Raw genomic sequence first — 20,309 nt, forward strand, 5'->3', positions numbered from 1 at the left:
CTTCTTGTGTGTTTACACCTTTACATTTGTTTTCAATGTATTCCTCTTTTATATTCTGCAAAATAGTGATCAATTGTTTTCCTTTTCATTTCTGGTTGGTTTAAGGCGCAGGGTTATGGAAAGCAGAGGTAAACCAACCATAGCCAATAGTACAGACTATTGGCTGGCACAAGCTATCTATGCAAAGCCACGAGCAAGAACAGGCATTCACGGAACACTGCATGCAGTCTGCTGCCATAAATGCTGTATGAAGCTATTGCACCCTTGCTACCATGAATGCTGTATGAAGCTATTGCACCCTTGTTACCATAAATGTTGCATGAAGCAATCGGACACTTGCTACCATAAATGTTGTATGAAACTATCACACCCTGGCTGATCAGAAACAATTTTTTTCTAAGCTTCTCAAAAATATCAGTGTTTAGGAATGACTTCAAAGAATACATTCACTTACCTTTGTTTGACATTTCTATTTACCTTTTTTGTACCCCAATATTTTTTGTTGGAAGCATTTTGATCAAGAGAAACCACAAAATTCTTTTTATCTACTTCATATTTACACTCTTTATTGCTCACTGAGTGACAACTAAATTGCCATGCAAGTTTACAGCAAGCTTCTAACACTATAGCAGCTTTTAAGTATAATAATGACAAAAACATTGTCCAAAAGAGCTTAACATTTCTAGTTTGACTTAAAATTAAGACATTTTGGTAGCTACTGAAATATGATTTCTTATTACTCAGGAAATTCAGTTCTTAATTTTAATGAAAAATGTATAATTTCATTGATATTGAAATTAAAGTGTGTTCTACTTGCGAGCTATGTGGCAGACAATGAGCACTTAAAAAGAGGGCATACTCAGATGCTCATGAAACAAGAAAATAATTATCTGACACTGAAACTAATATTCAACAATATATTCTTGTATTTATTAAATAAAATTACTGATATATTTGCGGATACCTAGACATTACATATTTACAAATACAACAAAAAACAATATATAATATATATTCATATCTTGTCACTTTCATATTATACAAATTGTATAGTAACTAATGTACATGGCAATAAAAATATTAAAAATAGATCATCCATACAAGCATTTATAGACTGAAAGTTGGCGCTATGTAGGAAGGACAATCCCTGATTCAACTTTGGGTTTCTTACTGCTAGCCTGTAAAAGAAAGGCATGGAAAGTGAAGGTAATTTAAACCAACTACGTTTTTACGCAAACACACCTTTTCACGCAAACACAATACAAATTTATATTGCTAGGTACATTATACCATAAGCTTAATAACATTATACAAATACTTGAATGTCTCATGACAGATTTGTGTGCAGATGCAAGCTTCTTTGATAGCAAATATTTCATAGAGGTACCAGTGGTACAAATTGACACTTGGTAGCTGAAAAGGGGAGCCACGGTAAGGAAATTCACTGCATGTTCAATAAAACTTTTACTCGAATTATTTTCAAAATATTTGTTTGGGCAAGTAGTTGCGGTAAGTTTAGCGATTAACAATAGAAGATGACTATGAAATATTAAGAGTTATCCTCTTTTTTCTAATTATGATTCACATAAAAGAGAAAACTCTCATAGATCATATTATTTGGCTAGCAATGGACAATTTTAAATTTTAAGCAACATATTTGTAATTCATTCGTTGAACTCTTGGTAAATCTTTTCTAAATAAACTATGTCTTGAGTATCCGGTGAGCAGATTGTAAACATCGCTAACAAAACAACGTACCTGTTAGTGTAAAACAATGTCTACAAACGATCAAGCATCGATAGTGATAGTAATACTATCGACTATAAACTGATCAAGAAACAACGAAGAAGGTTTTGCAAAAACAGTTACTGAAAGTACACAACACGCTCTGTTAAATGACAATTTAAGACATGAAACTTGATGTAGGATGAAAAAGCTTAAACAAACCTGCTGTAGGCGTGTCAAAAGTTTGTTGAACTCTTGATGAAAAAAGACAAAAACGAGCTCACAATCACGTCGAACGTTATGCTCAGGAGGGTTGTACTTGCAGCAGTTGGAGTGAATAAGAACCATGTCAGATCTGAAGCTTTCCAGGTTAGGGTAAGAGTTTGTCTGGTAAATGAAATGAAAAATGCGCATCAATTGCAGACATTTGATTTTATGCACTTTCTGAATGTATGACAACATCTATCAATTGTTTTGTTCACTTGGGTTTCACGCGACAGCATAAATGCTGGTACAATAATTTTATCAGCACAAAACTCTTTAAATGTAAAACTGGCCAGGAGGAATGCCATGAGAAAGAAAAGCAAGAACAATATTTGTACTTGACAAATCTTGGAGTGAAAACTCCGGGTTTCAACAGGACTTTTGATATTGGTTTCGGTGTAAAACATTTTACAGTAAAAATTATGAATGGGCAATCACTCATGGTAGCTAGAATCTTAGAAAATTAAAATTTTCATTAGCGAAAAGATACCTCATTGGGCCAGGCATAAAAGAATGACTGCTGTTGTAATAGAGTCCTTTAAAGAATCAAAACTTTAAAGTGTGTTTCCATGCAACAAAGGACGCCAGTGAGGTCCAATGAAGCAAACGTAGACAGTATAATCTAAATACGAATAATTATCTTGAAAATGTGGAACATTTTACCTGATAAAAGTAACAAAACCAATCCCATTCTGCTGCCATACAAGCACCCTGTTGTTAAACGAGAAACCCTGCTGTCACACAAGACATCTTGCTGTCATTCGAGACACTCCGATGTCACGCACGATACCTCTGCTGTCACATGTGACATTGCTGTCACATATGACACTGCTGTCATGCAAGACACCTGCTGTTACACGAGACACCCTCCTGTCACATGAGACACCCTGCTGTCACATGAGAAACCCTGCTGTCACATGAGACACCACGCTGTCACACAAGCACCCTACGTCACACAAGCACCCTGCTGTCACGCGAGACATCTTGCTCTTGCAAAAGAGACCCTGCTATCACACGGACGCCTTCTGTTACAGTACACTCTAACCACAAAACCTATTGAAGGGTGTTGTGATGGTTACAAAATCGCTGCAGCTGCAATGAATTCATTATAGTATAACTTGTGCTTGATGTTTTCACCCAAATTTATTAGAGTCGTTTACATTTTTGGCAATAAACTGATACTAGTAGACGAACAGACAAAATGGCAAACACTAGCAATTTTTCGCTTATATCCATGACTTTTATCAATAAAAACCATCAAGGCTGGAAAGACTACAGGACTAATTAAAAAAATATTTTGAATTATCATACTTACAAATACAGTGTGATTTGAAGTATCGATTTTTTATTTATATCATTCATTTTGCACTATTGTAAAGACAGAAACATTAAAATAAAGGCTGGTATTTGAATCCATAACAGTCTAGCAACTATGGAAGCTGTCTAGCAACTATGGAAACTGTCTAGCAACTATGGAAGCTGTCTAGCAACTATGGAAACTGTCTAGCAACTATGGAAGCTGTCTAGCAACTATGGATGCTGTCTAGCAACTATGGAAGCTGTCTAGCAACTATGGAAACTGTCTAGCAAGTATGGAAGCTGTCTAGCAACTATGGAAGCCGTCTAGCAACTATGGAAACTGTCTAGCAACTATGGAAACTGTCTAACAACTATGGAAGCTGTCTAGCAACTATGAAAACTGTCTAGCAACTATGGAAGCTGTCTAGCAACTACGGAAGCTGTCTAGCAACTATGGAAGCTGTCTAGCAACTATGGAAACTGTCTAGCAACTATGGAAGCTGTCTAGCAACTATGGAAACTGTCTAGCAACTATGGAAACTGTCTAGCAACTATGAAAGCTGTCTAGCAACTATGGAAGCTGTCTAGCAACTACGGAAGCTGTCTAGCAACTATGGAAGCTGTCTAGCAACTACGGAAGCTGTCTAGCAACTATGGAAGCTGTCTAGCAACTATGGAAGCTGTCTAGCAACTACGGAAGCTGTCTAGCAACTATGGAAGCTGTCTAGCAACTATGGAAGCTGTGTAGCAACTATGGAAGCTGTCTAGCAACTATGGAAGCTGTCTAGCAACTATGGAAGCTGTCTAGCAACTATGGAAGCAGTTTAGCAACTATGGATGCTGTCTAGTAACTATGGAAGCTGTCTAGCAACTATGAACGCTGTCTAGCAACTATGGAAGCTGTCTGGCAACTATGGAAGCTGTATAGCAACTATGGAAGCTGTCTAGCAAGTTTCATAGTTGCTACAATACAAAAGTTGCTAGACCATGATAACTTCTTATTACTTATCGCAGCCATAAAAAAGCATTGCAATATGTTAACCGAGTATAAATTTAACCATATCTAAACCGCGATTGAGCCTATCTCTACTATAGCCATAACGAAACCACAGACAAATTAGCTGGAGTAGCCTATAAAAGAGTACAAGGCTTGAGAGAAGGTCCTGTCCACACTTCACTCTTCAGTAGCCACCTTAAAACTTGTAAAGATACAATGATAAATAATACAATAAAGATAAAATGAGACGGGCATGTAGCCATACCTCTAATTTACGTTTTATTGTACCAAAGTCCATTGGCTGTGTGATGACATCAGAATAGCCTGGAGCCTCATCGTCTGAGACTGGTTTGAGGAACCAAGCGGCAGCGCCATGCTCTCCCTTATTACGGTTTGAGCCTCGGAAAATCATAACTCTCTTGAGCAAACTTGAAATATAGAAAATAACATAATCAATGGGGAGCATAGGGAGAGTTGATGAGAAAGCATGACGATAATAGCCAGATCGTAGAATGACTAAAGTACCCAGTGCATGTAAACTATGTTTCTCATACATCTCCAAAGCCTCACGGAGTACAGTTAAACCTCGAGATATGAAGTAAACCCCATTTACTGTTTGCTTCTTACGTAGAAAATGTTGAATGTTAGTGCAAAGAATTTTTTTATAGAAATCTATTGCATTTTGCTCAATTCTTTCTACACCCCAAAAGCAGTGTAGCAATAAACAGTTAGTTAATGACATAATACCTTCAAAGAAATCGTGTTTTAAAGCCAAAAATTAAACGTGAAAAACTAAATTATATGTAAGAAACCAAATGAATTAACAAATGAAAAACCACTTTTGTAGTCACCTCGCTTTTACACAAAAATAGGCAAAATGAAACATAGCCTTTGGTGATACAGGAGATGGATGGTGTGTAGGTAGAGGTCCCGAAAGAAATAGAAGGCTAGTTTAATTTAGAGTAAGGGAACTTTATTTACAGTGATATTCTTTATATATTTGACTTTCATCATTAATTGTGACAGTTAGCCTCTCAAATTTGACTTGTTTCCAGCTCTCTTCCTCATAATATCTACCAAACAGCTGAGTAAAGTTTATGGAAGGATGCTTGCTCATTCTTTATTATTTGTCATCTTAATTAAAGAAAATCATTGACTTCTTCCTTTTTGATACTTACCATACACAAGAGCCTATTGGAGACCAATGATGTTAAAACTAGTGCTGCACGACAAAACAATACGATTTGATGTGACGATATATTTCAGTGGATGATTTTATATTTGGTCAGTTTTCAAATCGATATGAATATCAAACCGTTATGTTATCAAAATATCGGCTCGTTTTATTTGGCAAAATTGGAGTTGTCTATTCTCCTTATTGTAAAGAGTGGACCACTCCTTTTTTATTTTCCAACCGATATTAACCAATATCTTTTCATCTTTTCCTAACGCTATATGTCAAAAGAAGACAACTCCAATGTTCGATATTTTTCGATATTCAATATATTTAGAGACCAAATAATCAAATTTACATGCAAAGATATCGTGCAGCACTAGTTAAAACTAAAAACTAAAAAAAAAATGTGTGTAGCAATTTTTAGTATTATTCTACCAACGTAATAGCAAACTACCTCAAAAAGATTTGCATGCCTACCTGTATGTACTGACTAACAAAACTGCAATGGTTCAATCAAATTTGGAGTAGTATGTTGAGATAAATATTTGGCGAAATTTTACTTCATGTCAAAATATTCTATGATGATGTGAACTATACGTACATCAAATGTTGGTGCACCGTGCAAGGCTTGCATGACGAGTGCTTTATCTGAGCATTGCATGACAGGTGCTTTATCTGAGCATTGCATGACAGGTGCACCGTGCAAGTCTCGCATGACAAGTGCTTCATCTGAGCATTGCATGAAAGGTACTTCATCTGAGCATTGCATGACGAGTGCTTAATTTGAGCACTACACAGCAAGTGCTCATTTGAGCCTTGCATGGCAGGTACATATTCTTAGATTTTCATTGCAAGTGCATCGCAATGATACCTATATGCGACCAAATTAATTGTTTTATAAATCTCAATAACATACAATGTTGTCATTGATAACAGCATTGCCAATGAAAACCTGAATAAAAGCGTAAACTTGAGTAACAGTTTATAGGGGGAGGGGGGTAATGCGATGAGTTGCCCTTAGGACTGTGTTCAGTATCTTCAGTCCCACTTTTTGTGAGACACGGTATTCCATGGGTGATGGCGTGAGACACGGTATTCCATGGGTGATGGCGTGAGACACGGTATTCCATGGGTGATGGCTTAGGAGATGCATGAGAATCAAGCTTAATGTCTATGGTTTTGTCAACAATTCCATGTTTGCCATGTGAAACAATATGACTAGAAGAGCCAGATGCATACACAATCTTTCTAATAAACAAAAATTCGTAATCACAAATTGTTCAGCATAAACCAAGAAGCAGATTGCAGGGATACAAATCAGGTGCTAGAAGAATGGATTAGGTGAATGCATGCATACAATAGCCGAGTTTTATTCTGATGTGTAACCCGTGTGCGCCCTGTAACCATCATCTAAAAAAAATCAAAGTCTATTCCAAACTACAGTTTCACACCTGCTAATAGCAACAATTTTCTATCCGGCTATCAGTCGAGAAAACCAGAAAGGGTTAAACAGCCTGTTGAGGAGCATGCAAAACAGCTCATAAAACAACTGGATGTTTCACTGTCTTGCTGTACTGCTCAATGTATAAGAGCTTACCCGAGGGCCGCCTTTGACCAGGAAGGCGACTGATCAGATCGTCGACGTCTTTTCCTCCCTCGTCTCACAACCTTCTCTGTACCTTGATTTATTAGGACTGCCTCATTCGTACTTTCATCTTCATCACTCTCTTCCCCTTGACTTGTCTGAGCAGAAATAATTACTATCTAACTCACTAACGTAAAGCATTGAAGTTAAAATGTTGTTAGCATAAACTTCAATAATTTTCTGCCAACATGGCAAGAGTTGATGTTTATTGCCCAACATCCAACTCTGTTGCGCAATATTGAGCATTGCAACAATGTTAAATTAACTGTCCAAATTTCACCAAGTTTTCTATGCCTATGAAGCATTGTGCTAGGGAACTAATAGATTTTAGCACGATAATGTACCAGTAGAAGACTATGTGAAGGCTTACCGGGCCATTAGAGAAGGAATGACCACTGTCAGCTAACCAATCCTCTGCATCTTCCTTTTCCTGAGAGCACTTGCTACCATTGAGAATAGGAGAAGAAATTTCAAATGAAGTGTTTGTGATTTCCAACTTTCCCTCTTGAGATGCACTTGAACTAAGATTTACTGTGGAGCAATCTGTTGTGATTAACACAGTTTCTTCAGATCCGTTAGATTTGGATTGATTAGAAACACCAGAGTTTATGACAGATGCACTGCTTGAAGTTGATTCCGAATCAACAGACAACATTGCTGACAATGAACGACTGCTTCGTGGCCGATACACTCGCTCAAAGTTACGCCTTGCAATTAATGGTGGAGAAGAGTCCGACAAAGAATCGTCCGATTTTGTGTCAACGGTAGAGTATGTAAAAAATTCATGAGGGTTTTCACCGACAGCTTTGCCATCTTCGCTAATAGTTGCATTATCTAAGCTTGAATGGCTAGGAGAACTGACTAAAGACGTAGGTTGTGTAACATTTTTGTCCTCAATTTCAGCATTATTTGATTTTGCTTGGGGTACGGCAAGTAATTCATGAGACACATTGGTGCCTTCGTCTAAATTTTTGGATATGACAGTCACTGCGGCTATATCATCGAAAACATTAGACACCAGAGCGATATCCTTACTAGTATCTGTCATGGTAGGAGAAGCCACACTGGTAGTGATATCAGCTGAAACAGCAACAGATGTTTGATCCTTTGCATCTATAATGGCAGTTTTTGCTGGTGAAGTCTCCTTTTCTTTTGATAGTGAAGTCGGTTCTTTTACTTCGGACAATCTCGTGAAAGGTGCATCGGTATGTTTTGGACTGTTACTTAGCTCGCTACTGCTACACCGCTCAGTGTTACATCTATCGATATCTTGAGAAGCACTGATCATGCTGTCTGGTTCATGCATAGGATTTTCATGGATACTACCTAAACCAGCTAGTGCTACTGTTTCTTGATCATCAGATACACAATAAGCAACTGTTAGTGTCTTATTAGTCCCGCTCTCCGATAGGTCACTACATCCAGGAGATGTTTGACATTGATCTTTGATTATGCAAGTCTCAAGTTGTGAGGATTTTATGTCTTTGTTTTCAGTAGTAGCACTGCTGTTAGAATTTTCCGAAAGCTTGTCTGCGCATTCGTCATTTTTTGAAGAATTCTCATACTCCGAATGAGTAATATGTTTGTTGGACTGTAATTCATTTTCTCTAGATACTGTTTCACATGACGAATTACTACCAGTACCATCAGACTCTATATTAGTCGCTATTGAAGGGCTTTCTACTCTAGCATGATTGTTGTGTTGTTGACATGCTGAATGATCTAACTTTTGAGTTTTATCATCGGAGATATCCATGTGTTGTGAAATCTCTTGATATACACCATCTACATTACATGAAGCAGATTTGACCTCAGAAACTGACTCAGCAGAACATTCTGGACTTGACATTGTTGAAGATGAAGTAATATGGCCTGCAGAAGAATCAGTAGCAGTGGTAAGCATTTCAGATAAATTTCCAACTTCTTCCTCCTGACACGATGATGCTAGAATTTGGCTTTTGTTATGCAATTGATTTAGTGATGTGTCCAATGTGCGAGATTCCGAATTCGATTCAATTGTCCGATTACTAGTGAACAAAGTACTGATTACACAGGGTTGCTCTGAGGCAGTTTCGTGCACGGATAATTCTGAATTTGGATCAACTGATGCTGAATTTGTCAGAAAACCTGGCTCAGGGGAAATTGCAGGCATTTCCAGACATGGCTTGGAATGTGGACTCAGACTGAGTTGCATGAGTTCTTCTGCATGAGAGCTTTGAGGAAATGAAAAAATAGCCGAAGACTGACTGACCTCAACGCTGACTGGAAGAATTTTTGTGGACACCTCTTCTAATAAAGTATGAATAGTTTTCATACTTGTAGTTGTCATGTGACATGATTGAGTTTGCAAGGAATCACTGCTCTTTGAATTTGAACACGTAGCCAACTCTTTAGCATCCACATTTATTATTGGGGTATGTGACACGTGGTCAGAAATCAATACACCTACAGAATTGGAGGAGAGGTCAGTGTGAGTTAGATCTGCTGTAACGGTACATATCTCAGTTTCTATGGAAATTTTGGCAGGATCTGCTTTTGAATCAATAGCAGCTGATTGTGATGCAGTCGACTGTGACAAATCTTCAGTGCTACATTCAATTGAATTGCTGGAAGGTATTGTGGCTAAATGTGCTGTTGTTTGAGCATTTACCGCTGCATCATCCTTAAGCTGAGTCGCCTCTGGAATGGTCGACTCAGCTGATGCTATGTTTTTATTCGTTTCAATCTCCCATGGTAGAATATTCGATCGAGGTGTTAACTAAAATAGACAAACTATTATAGAAATTTCATTTTCATAAAACCCAATTCTCATGAAATATTATTTGCAAAAAAATCAACATGAAGAAACTGATCCTGAAAAACATCCTGCAAAACAAAAATATTTTCATGTAACGCCGGTAAAAAATATGTGCCATACTTACCAACTTAGAGGACTTGCCCTTGGCAAGAAAATCTTTAGGTTCAAGCTTACTGGCCTTCAACAGATTCTGTCTAAATAATTCTGTGTCTGACTGGATATTGTTGATGTTACATATTTTATTTGACTCTTCGTGAATGGACTCCGCGGTGGTCGAATTTGACAGAATACTTTTCATCTCTTTTCCAGGGGGAAGTGCATTGCATTCGGTTGCAGCTAAAAATGGCTGGTGGGTGGAATTATTCTCGCTAAGTGAATCAGGTGACTCAAAGTCTGATGACGCTTCAACGATAAGTGACTGCACTGCCGATAATTCTACATCGGCAGCAATTGTAAGAGATTCATGTTCTGGAGGAGCAACTGCAACCTCAGCGCTAGTTTGCTCTTGTTGTAAAGAAGCTGCTACTTGAGCAAAGTTAAGCAGTGATGTTGAGATTGCCGAGTCTGTAGGTGTTTGTACCAAAGAGTCAACGAGCTCTGCGGACGGTTCTTTAACTGGTGTATTTGGCTGTCCTATGCCAGGGGGTAAGATGAGTATTTTAGTATCAATAAATGGTGGAGATGAGATGCTGCTCACACGAGGCTGAATATCAACATGTTTAGGGTTAGTCTGAGTGCTCGGTCGAGATTTTATAGTCAAATGGGGTCGGGTGACCGATGCTGAGCTATTTGTGAGCAGACTAGAGCCACTTGGTGTTACAGGTAAAATTCTAATAAGCTCTTTGCCCTTGGGTAATATAGCTTGGGTACCTTGAGGTGCAAGAGGAGCAGCAGTTATCGAATTAGATATGCATGCAGTGGGTGTGTGCTCCCTTGTTGTCTGCGCCAACATATTGGAAGCTTGGGCAATAAGCGTGGTGGCAGTGTCGATAACCGAATTTTCTTTTGATAACGGCAGAGCGTATGACGATGATACAACATTGGTGCTGATAGATGTGGATGTTGGTAGAAAAGGCAACTCCCCACTTAATATTGCTGCACCTGTCCAAACAATACATGTCGCAAATATTACGTAAGAAACAGGAGTATGGTACTACCAGACTTTCCTTCATAGAGTAATGATGAAGATACAAAAAGTGTTTTTAGGATATAGATTAGAAAATAACCTTGTGAAAGCTGATAAACTCCCGAAGTGTTATCACCTCGATTGCTACTCCAAATGGGTGGCTCTTCAATAGATGATGTGGGAGTGGTCACCGTAGAAGCAACCACTGGCTCATCTTCATCTATGAACTCGTATGGATCCAAGTTGATGTCAGCCTCAGCGAGGGCGCTTGAGAAAATATCTGCAAGTGGTAAAGACTAGAAAAGTTAATGTGATATTTACACTCCTGATGATATATTATTTACATGCTGTGCTGGACATTAATAAAAGCAGAGACAATTTTCAGAATGCGAACCGATTTTAGGAGGAGAAGTAGGAGAAAGAGCAGATGCGGAGCTGTTAACTGTATTTGTAGAGACAGCAATTGTGCTTGCTGTAGTGAACACATCGCCGGTTGACTGTAACCAAGTCGGAGTTGTTTTTCCACTGCACGTAGCTGTAAAACCATTGAAACATAGATGACAGAAAAGTGGTTTTTTATCGAATGCTAACAGGTTTTTCCTGCAAACTAGATTTAGCAGCCATTTGGAAACCTTTTACTCTTAAGCAAAGTTTTTCTATTTACTCCTTATTTCCTTCTTTTTCTATTCCATACGGTACTCTCTTCAACTCCAGACTCTTTTCTCAACCCCACCCCATATTTCCATCTCTACCCCACACTCCCAACCGCACCACATATTTCCATCTCTACCCCACACTCCCAACCCCACCACATATTTCCATCTCTACCCCACACTCCCAACCCACCCCATATTTCCATCTCTACCCCACAGTCCCAACCCCACCACATATTTCCATCTCTACCCCGCACTCCCAACCCCACTCAATATTTCCACATCTACCGCGCAGTCCCAACCTCGCTCCATATTTCCATCTCTACTCCATACTCCCAACCCTACTCCATATTTCCATTTTACCCGATACTCACACCTCCACCCCATGTTTCCATCTCTACCCTGCATTCCCAACCCCATATTTCCATCTCTACCCTGTGCTCCCATCTCTTCCCATCCTCATGCTATATTCTCGTTTCTACTTATACACCCTTCCAACATACACAATCACCACTTGATTTTCCCTGCCTTTCTAGCCCAAAACTAGCTTTAAGACCTTGTGGTACAAAATACTCTGAACTTAAAAAAATCCCTGTCTTTTTCCTACCGGAGGTGGTTAATGAAGATTGCAAAATTTTTGGTTTGTCTGAAGAAGATATGGGAGTGACTATGACTTGACTATGACTCCTGTTTCCTCCAGAAATAAAGGAAGTTCTTGGGAAGAAATCTGAGCTCTATAACAGAACACCGAATAAACAAATTTTCATGGTAAAACAAGACTATTAGAGTGGCAATGAAGAGTACAACAATTTAAGAAGTCGTCTGATCTTACCCTAAACCATTAAAACTTCTCCATCAGAAAACCGCACTCAATCGTCTGATTATAACAGAGAAAACTGTGATATTCAACTGCTTCAATAGACGCATACTTTGGCTTTAAGATATGAGCAGCTAGATATTGGCAAACTATGCCATATAGATACACTGATACAGTGTACAGATTCTTCAGCTTTTGAGACTCAACCAGTTCACTTGAAAGCTCCATACAGAAGTTATAAAATGCTATGAGCCTTACTGTTGTTGTTCTGGAACTACCACTTGATTAAAATACTCTCTAAACATTCCAGGTGCATTTTGGAAGTTCAGCATCGATAATTTTACGTCGACAACTACTTTTGTTGGTCATTTGAAAGAAAACTATAGAATGATTAAACTATTCCTAGCCTTATAACTGCGGTATCATTTTGCACTTCATAAAACCAAATTGTACTGACTTACTATGCCCACGTCTGTTGGCATGATGCGTCACAACTCTAAAACTGTAGCAATAGTCACCTTGACAAATCAATGCTGATGCAAGCAGTTTTAGTATTGAAAATACGCAGCAGGCGGAGGTTAACAGCTCTGAGAGGTTTACCAGCAAGAAAATATTTTTTAGACATTGACCACTTTTGATACTGGTGCACAGGTAAATTGAAGTGTCACTATAACATATTTATGGGGTGCACTAGCTAATTGACCAGCTCACCTTGATGTTGACAGCGACTGGGCTGGTAGGCAGAGCCTTAATAGTTGTAGGAATGCTCGTGCCAGTACTTGACTTCTCACCAGAGCTTCCATGCTTTTGTATGAAGCTAACAAACTCCTTATTGCCCATGACACCACCACTTGCAGATTTGATGGTCGCTGTCTGGCCAGCTTGTTGCACGATAACAACATTCCCTAAAAAAACAAATTAACGACTTACTAGGAAGGTAACACAAAACCAAAAGATTTGGCAGAACTCTCTGAAAATGACCCTTTAATACATTCAACACAGATTGCAGTGGGGAACAGACAAGGTAGCCTGCCTTTTCTCATGAATATTTTGGTGAGATGTATAGTGTGACCTCCTATACAATTTTAATCCATTCCTGGGATGGCATTGTATAGCAAAAGTGTCTTATGTAGGGGCACAGAAACCTATTGTAACTGTATAATGCAAACATACCCTGGTAAAAATTATCGATAGTTCATACAAGTACGGTACATATTAAAAATAAGTAACCAAATAGTACGTTAACTTTACTAACTATAGTTACCTACGGTAACTTAAGTGTATTTAGTGATTATGATCTGCAATAAAATGTAACATTACAATGTACAACGTGTATGTGCAGTAGCAGCAGTGCGTACCATAGGGAGTTCTTACCTTCGAGACAGACATAACATAAACTTTGAATTCAACTTAAATGAATTTAACATACTAAACACATACTTGAAGCTAAGTTTTAGTAAGTATTTTTAACTATCTTACTGAACTTTAATTTTTTCATCGCTAAAATTTTATCTCCTATTGGTTCTGGGTTCGTTATCACTGTAACTTTCAGCCGACCTCGTTAAAACCTTTTTCAACCTTTTGACCATTTAATGGCCATTGAAAGGAAAAATGAAGTTTTATTACTGTACCTTTGGAGTGATGTGACTTGAGCTGGTACATGTAGTGAGTAGAACAGAGGAGGCAAAAACGTATCAATGCTAATTATATTCCTGTACACTTGAACATAAATTTAATACGCAATAAAGAGGATTTGCGTTAGCAGGCTAAGAGAAGTTGTCTAATCTCTGACCCTATGTTCATAGGAATCGCAACTCCACCTTTGCTACTGGTTTTAAAGGGAAAATATTATCACTGCGTTTGAGGAATGCTTAACTGAGAGAAATCGGTCATCGTATCTCTTTCAGGCGTTATGGGATTTTTGAGACTTTGGGAAACAGCATATCGGCATCTTTTTTATTCCGACGTGATACAAGTAAGCATACCGACTGCCCAATTTGAATTTTATGCAAAATTATTGTTCAATTCGTATGGCGACATAGGATTCGTGTTGCGAGGACAAAAAATCCTCGTGTTTTAGTTCGTAAGACCAAAAAATTATATAACAGCAACATCCTCACCCGAGAGTGCCCTGTACTCTCACAAAATTGAAGCCAGACTTGCCCAGTTCCCACAATTCAGAAAATATAACAATGCTCGTATAAAAAGGAAAATATTCATACAAGATAACGTATCACATGTTATTTGACTAAAATATTTGGTATTTTCGACTAAAATGCAAACTTTGGCTCACAAATATTTGAATTAACCAGCGCAGCAGTTGATGGGTTTGAAAAGGTAATAAGTAGAGCTACCATAGTTACCGTGTTATGTACATGATTAAATCAGTGAGAGAGTTCGCCAACAGCCATTTAATCGCTCTCCATGCGATGAAAGCCAGTAATAAATGCCCTTTGTCATTTTCAATACGATATGGCATCGAGAGGTCTGCAGTCTGGTGATTATATACAAATGACTCTGCTTTATAACCCGATTTGAAAATGGCTGAGGAACCCTTTTAGAAAAAAACTGTTCCATAGATTCTAAGGGCTACAACGGCACAGAGGTCTCTTAGATCAGTGATATCATTGCATTGAATTATGAGTCATGTATAATCATTTAAATAACTTTTTATTCTTGTTTCGAATTAAAAACATCACATCAGAATTTATGTAAAGCAAAAACCCTTGAAATTACATCTGGGTTGCCTATAGGGGTTGGTAATTCTAAATAAAACTTCGCGATATGGAGATTTAATTCTTTGGTGGTGATTTTGAAAGTAGACAAGTTGAAAATTAACACCATTTGAAGAGATATCACCAATCGTATAAATGATATAGTCATGTAATGGCGATTTATCTCACACCTGATGATTTTCAGAGAGTGAGAGATACTGTAACTAAAACTCACTGGCCTCCTATTCTTATAATAAGCTCATCTCATGGCCTTCCACGCACGGGCATTCATGAAATGTTTCTAGTTATCACAAACACAAAACAGTTTCTTTTCAAATTAAAAAATACAAACATACATTAACACAAATTTACAAGACTTTTTACATAATAATATCGCGATATATCATGAATCGTATATAAATAGAGGATTTGCTATATCGTGATTCGATATTGCAACTTGGCAATGAGAAAGGCATATTCGATTGAAAGGCGTATTGGATGAGTAAGAGCGCTATTAATTAAAAGCTCACAAACGCACCTGACTTGCCGGTACTAGTTGTGATGGTGTGACTAGAAACAGGACTCGAGCTTGACTTTATAATAGGAGAAGTGAGCTTTTGACCAATGGCTTTCAGGCCTACAGCCTTCTGACCAGCTGAAGCATTAATAAGTTTGCTACCGGTGTGGATGCTGATGACTTTGTTGTTGTTGATGGCCACCGCACCTGCCCAAGAGCGAACAACACGATATTTAATAGCATAAATCGACTGATGATCCACCAATAAATAACTGAGGGCTAAACTGAGGAAATCCTGAGCTCACCGGTTCCTGGTCGGGTGATGACCGTGTGTTTGTTAGGAGAAGGACTGGCACTGCTCATTCCGACATTGGCTCCACTAGATGAGGTCACAACTACAATTGGAGTGCTGTTTGCGGTTGACGACCTCGGCAGCAGCTTGTTATTGCTTGATGTTATTATTTTCATAGCTGTAAAAAATAATTACTCCTTGGATGAAAGACAAGGCATCACATGCGATACATATGTGATACACATGTGATTCATGCGTATAAGGCAAGTTACGAACATGGAGTTAACAATAACCAACAAATGAAGGTTTAGGATGACTACCTTTAAACATTTTTCAAAAACAGAACAAATCTGAAGTTCTACATCAAGCATTACCACCCAATGACACTGGCAAGCCATTAGAAGAAAGGTTACTAAGTGCACATGCTTGCTGAAACAAACAACTTGCTGATGCAAGTACCTACTGCATCAAATATAAACTAATTCATCTCGAATGGACAAAGGTGCCGATAATGACCTTGAAGACAAATGACCCCTAGTATGCAAGACTAATCCATATGATTGATATCCTACCTCCCTCTTGCTTCACATGAACACCCGTTCGGGGAGAAGAAATGGAGTTCGTACTAGCAGGGATGACAACTCCATGTCTGCTCACTGTGATTGAAGACTTTATTCCGGAAGTCATGCGAGGAGTTGTGGTGAGAGTTGCTTTAGCCCTAGGCTTTTGTATTGTTAAACCCTGTTGGGTATGTATAGTAGGCCAACCGCTTGTTGAGACAGAGTCACTACTCGTAGAGGCCGGGTAGACAACGGAAGTACGAGTGTGAGATATAATGGGAGTTATAGACTTTACGATAGGTACTGTACTGTTGGCTGCCGTTTTCTTTACACACGCTGTCGATGCTGTAGTTACCGTTTGACCAGAACTTGATTGAACTAAAATGACCTAAAATATCAGAATAATAAAACCCTAGCTCAAAAAATGTCTAGAAAAAAAGTTCACTATAGAATATCAAATTGAAAGTTGTCTCCCCACAACAAGTACTGTATAAAAGACTTATGGAGCAAACATGAGTAAATCTTCTTGTTGCAGATGTAACAGATGGAGACACTGGCGAGATGGCTGAGTTGACTATCATTAGTGAGTCAAATAGCTACAACCTCTAAATATGCTTTGGAAAGTGGAACATTGAACCATTCCCCTTTTTGACTGGCTAAAAGAGATAGAGAGAGCTTTTGTGAAGATAATTTAAGCATCTGACTGAAGCAACCTTTATGATTTATTTTATTCATGTTTCAATATGAAAGGAATATAAAAGTGAGAGGATTTTGACAACAAAAATTATATTTTCATCTCTTACTGAATCTCTTGCAGCGTGAATTGTTAGTCTCTAGTTATCATATTGCATAGCACTTGGCACAATAGGCTAATACAAACGCTATCTATGCCTATTCTTTTATATTCGCCTTGTAGGAGTGTGCTTTTCTGGAGTTGTCTCACAGCCACCAAATAGATGTTAGTGAATGACATGAGCAAATGACTCCAACATGTTTTAATTGTCAATTTTCAAAGTAATATGTTAGTGGAGTTACTGTTGACTAACTAGTCCATTCTTTCCTCCTCAGCACAATGATAAAACACTCCATTAAGTTTCCAACACAACAAAAGTAATTTCTACTTTGACGCCAAATAAAAGTCAGATTAATGAGCATGTTCTGTGTTGATCACAAACAGCTATAGCAATCTGTATATCAAGTCTGCGACTTTATTTGGGATTCTGCCATTATTATCATGTAAGTTATGGGCACACAATTTTAGAAACATCAATTCAAAACTACATGCCAGATATTTCTTATGCAAACACCTCACAGGTGTCTTTATAAAATACATCTGCAAAATCGCCTTGCTTTGTTTTAAAAACTGATTTTTATCAAAAACGTAATAAACATTGCAAAGCCTACACTCTCATTCATGAGACTGACGTGACAAAAAACATGGCCTTCTACTGACTATTCCTTTATTAATTTAGTTTTTACATACAATTTAGGTTTGCAAATAATTTTTTTAGTTTTATATAACAAACTTGTTTTATTGCCATATAGAATTACTTGAACTGTCATTTTTTGAGCTCTGAAAAATTGCTACAGGAATGTTCTTATAGCAATGTATTCCTATAACAACCTTTGCTCTAAAATATATATGAAGGTTTCGGCATATAAAACATTGCATTCATTTCCTTGAAGTTTGACAACACAAGCCTCATGTTGACTGATAGGCACTGGATACTACGCTAAAACTATGAACTATCCCATTTCAAGTAGAATATAGAAAAGAGACAGACCTTCTGAGAAGTGGATGTGACACAGGAAGATGTCTTGTTGCTGAGGGTGAGTTTAAGGGGTGGTGGCTGGCCCCTTCCAACTATTTGCTTAGTTGTGGCTAACGTTGTATCAGTTGAAGCAAGCCGTCTTCTTTTAGTTCCAGTAATATCCTCGTCATCTTCTGTCCCAACATTCCCTGTTACAAAGTGATTCTGACATCTTAATTTTTGACAATAATAAAAGTTTGTTTAAACTCAATAAAGTATTGCTGTTACTTCTGGGTATTCGAGGACCAAAAATATTTTATTGAATTGAAACCAGAATAACCAGGTGAAAAATGGTAAAAACCTTCTCATGTTTAGCAAAACTATTCCTGCACAGCAACACATTCTAATGATGAATTGCTAAACACCATTTGAAACAATTTTATTTTGGAGTTATCTTTACTTGCAGTACGGCATGTTAACACAAAGCTACCTTACATTAAATAACCTGGCAAGCAAACTCCAGATCGGATAGCTGTCTTAATAAGCAACTATGAGCTTTTTAAACAGTATGACCATAAGCTACCTTTAATGTGAATAGATGTACCACTGGGCAGTATGACTACATTAGTGTTGGGGCTCTGCGCGCGGCTGTACTTGGTGACTGGTGCAGTGCTTGAGAGGTAGTTAGGAGAGCTCAAGCTGGGACTCAGAGCTGCTGGATTGACTGGAGGAGGGCTGAGGAGAGTACCAGAAGCTGTGAACTGCTCTCTATTGCCTGTCTGACTAGGTTGAGGAAGCATTGAATTCTTTTCCACCTGATTAGAGGAGATGCTCGGTGAAGTTATACTATGAAACTTTGAGATAAAATGAAAAAAATCTTTTAAACAAAACGCTGAACGAGCCTGAATTCACTTGAATGAATGATTCTCCCCCTTATGAAACACCAGCCATTTCTTTATTTACGATGAGCATCTTGTACTATAGAGTAAAACAGAGATAAAAATTATACCTGAGCAGTAACTGCTTGATTGCTTGTGGAAGTGAAGGCTGTATGCAATGCCAACCGCTGTGCAAGAGGGGCCAAACGACGCCCCTCAATGAGCCATTCATTGTCATGATTGGGGCCAACCATACTACAAAAGACTAGTATAGTGTAGAAAGCAGAATGAGTGCTAATTGATTTGCTTCAGGATTCGTAAAGAGTAACTCTGGCAAAAGAGATAAGCTATTTGCTACCATCAAAAATAATACCTATAATGACTAGCCAATTAAAACAATTCTGATAAATAAGGATCCGTATGTTTTTATTCATGTAAAAAAGACTAAAACTTACTGATAAGCGATGGTTGTGAATTTCTCATCATTCACACACCTCCTTAGTTCTGCTCTGTGCCTCTCTGTGGTTACACTGAAAGAATGTTGGTTGAAGCATAACATCTTAGCAAACCCAAATTATGAAAATGAAAACTTTTAAAAATAAACTATATACTAAATTACAAACGATAGAACACATGAGAGAAGTTCTTGATTAGACTGATTTAAATATAACAACAGCAAATGTATTAACAGATGCAAGAGCATAGATGGGTGATGACTCACCCTAACAATTGCCGCAGCTGCTGTAACAAAGATCTCTTCTCAGGAGTAAGATCGCCTTGAGCTCGAAATGTGGCCACAAGAGAAGAATAAGCTGAGATTTCTAAAGACCGGAGGGCTTTTCTCGCACTGTCTTCACTCATGTCCAGCACCCGTGGCCATGAAGTATCAGACATTTTCCTTGTGTACAAGTCTACACAAAATGTTGTTTTGATATTCGAAACCTCATTATCTATTCAAAGAGAACAACAGTCACATTAGTGTTAACAAGTATATTTAAACAAGCATATGTGGATAATTCACTAATCAGTTTTAGTTTAAATAGCAAATTTGATTGCACGCACAACGTTTCTGTAATATATTCATAGTTAACACATAC

General features: G+C 38.0%; 1 protein-coding gene across 1 annotated transcript; it reads right to left on the reverse strand.

Moving 5' to 3' along the window:
- Positions 1–916: 916 nt before the first annotated feature.
- On the reverse strand, positions 917–20,106 carry LOC137407237 (streptococcal hemagglutinin-like). The gene is made up of 17 exons (XM_068093843.1): positions 19,934–20,106; positions 19,344–19,467; positions 18,918–19,149; positions 18,368–18,543; positions 16,596–16,971; positions 16,037–16,201; positions 15,753–15,938; positions 13,212–13,405; positions 12,291–12,417; positions 11,425–11,565; positions 11,131–11,310; positions 10,029–11,005; positions 7,478–9,865; positions 7,060–7,205; positions 4,551–4,713; positions 1,948–2,112; positions 917–1,178 (listed from the first exon to the last, which is right to left on the reverse strand). The coding sequence occupies exons 1-17, from the start codon at positions 20,104–20,106 to the stop codon at positions 1,128–1,130; spliced, it is 5,964 nt and encodes a 1,987-aa protein (XP_067949944.1). The 3' UTR covers positions 917–1,127.
- Between the last annotated feature and the right edge of the window lie 203 nt (positions 20,107–20,309).

Source organism: Watersipora subatra, chromosome 10 (assembly GCF_963576615.1).
Source record: "Watersipora subatra chromosome 10, tzWatSuba1.1, whole genome shotgun sequence".
NCBI classification, from domain to species: Eukaryota; Metazoa; Bryozoa; class Gymnolaemata; order Cheilostomatida; family Watersiporidae; genus Watersipora; species Watersipora subatra.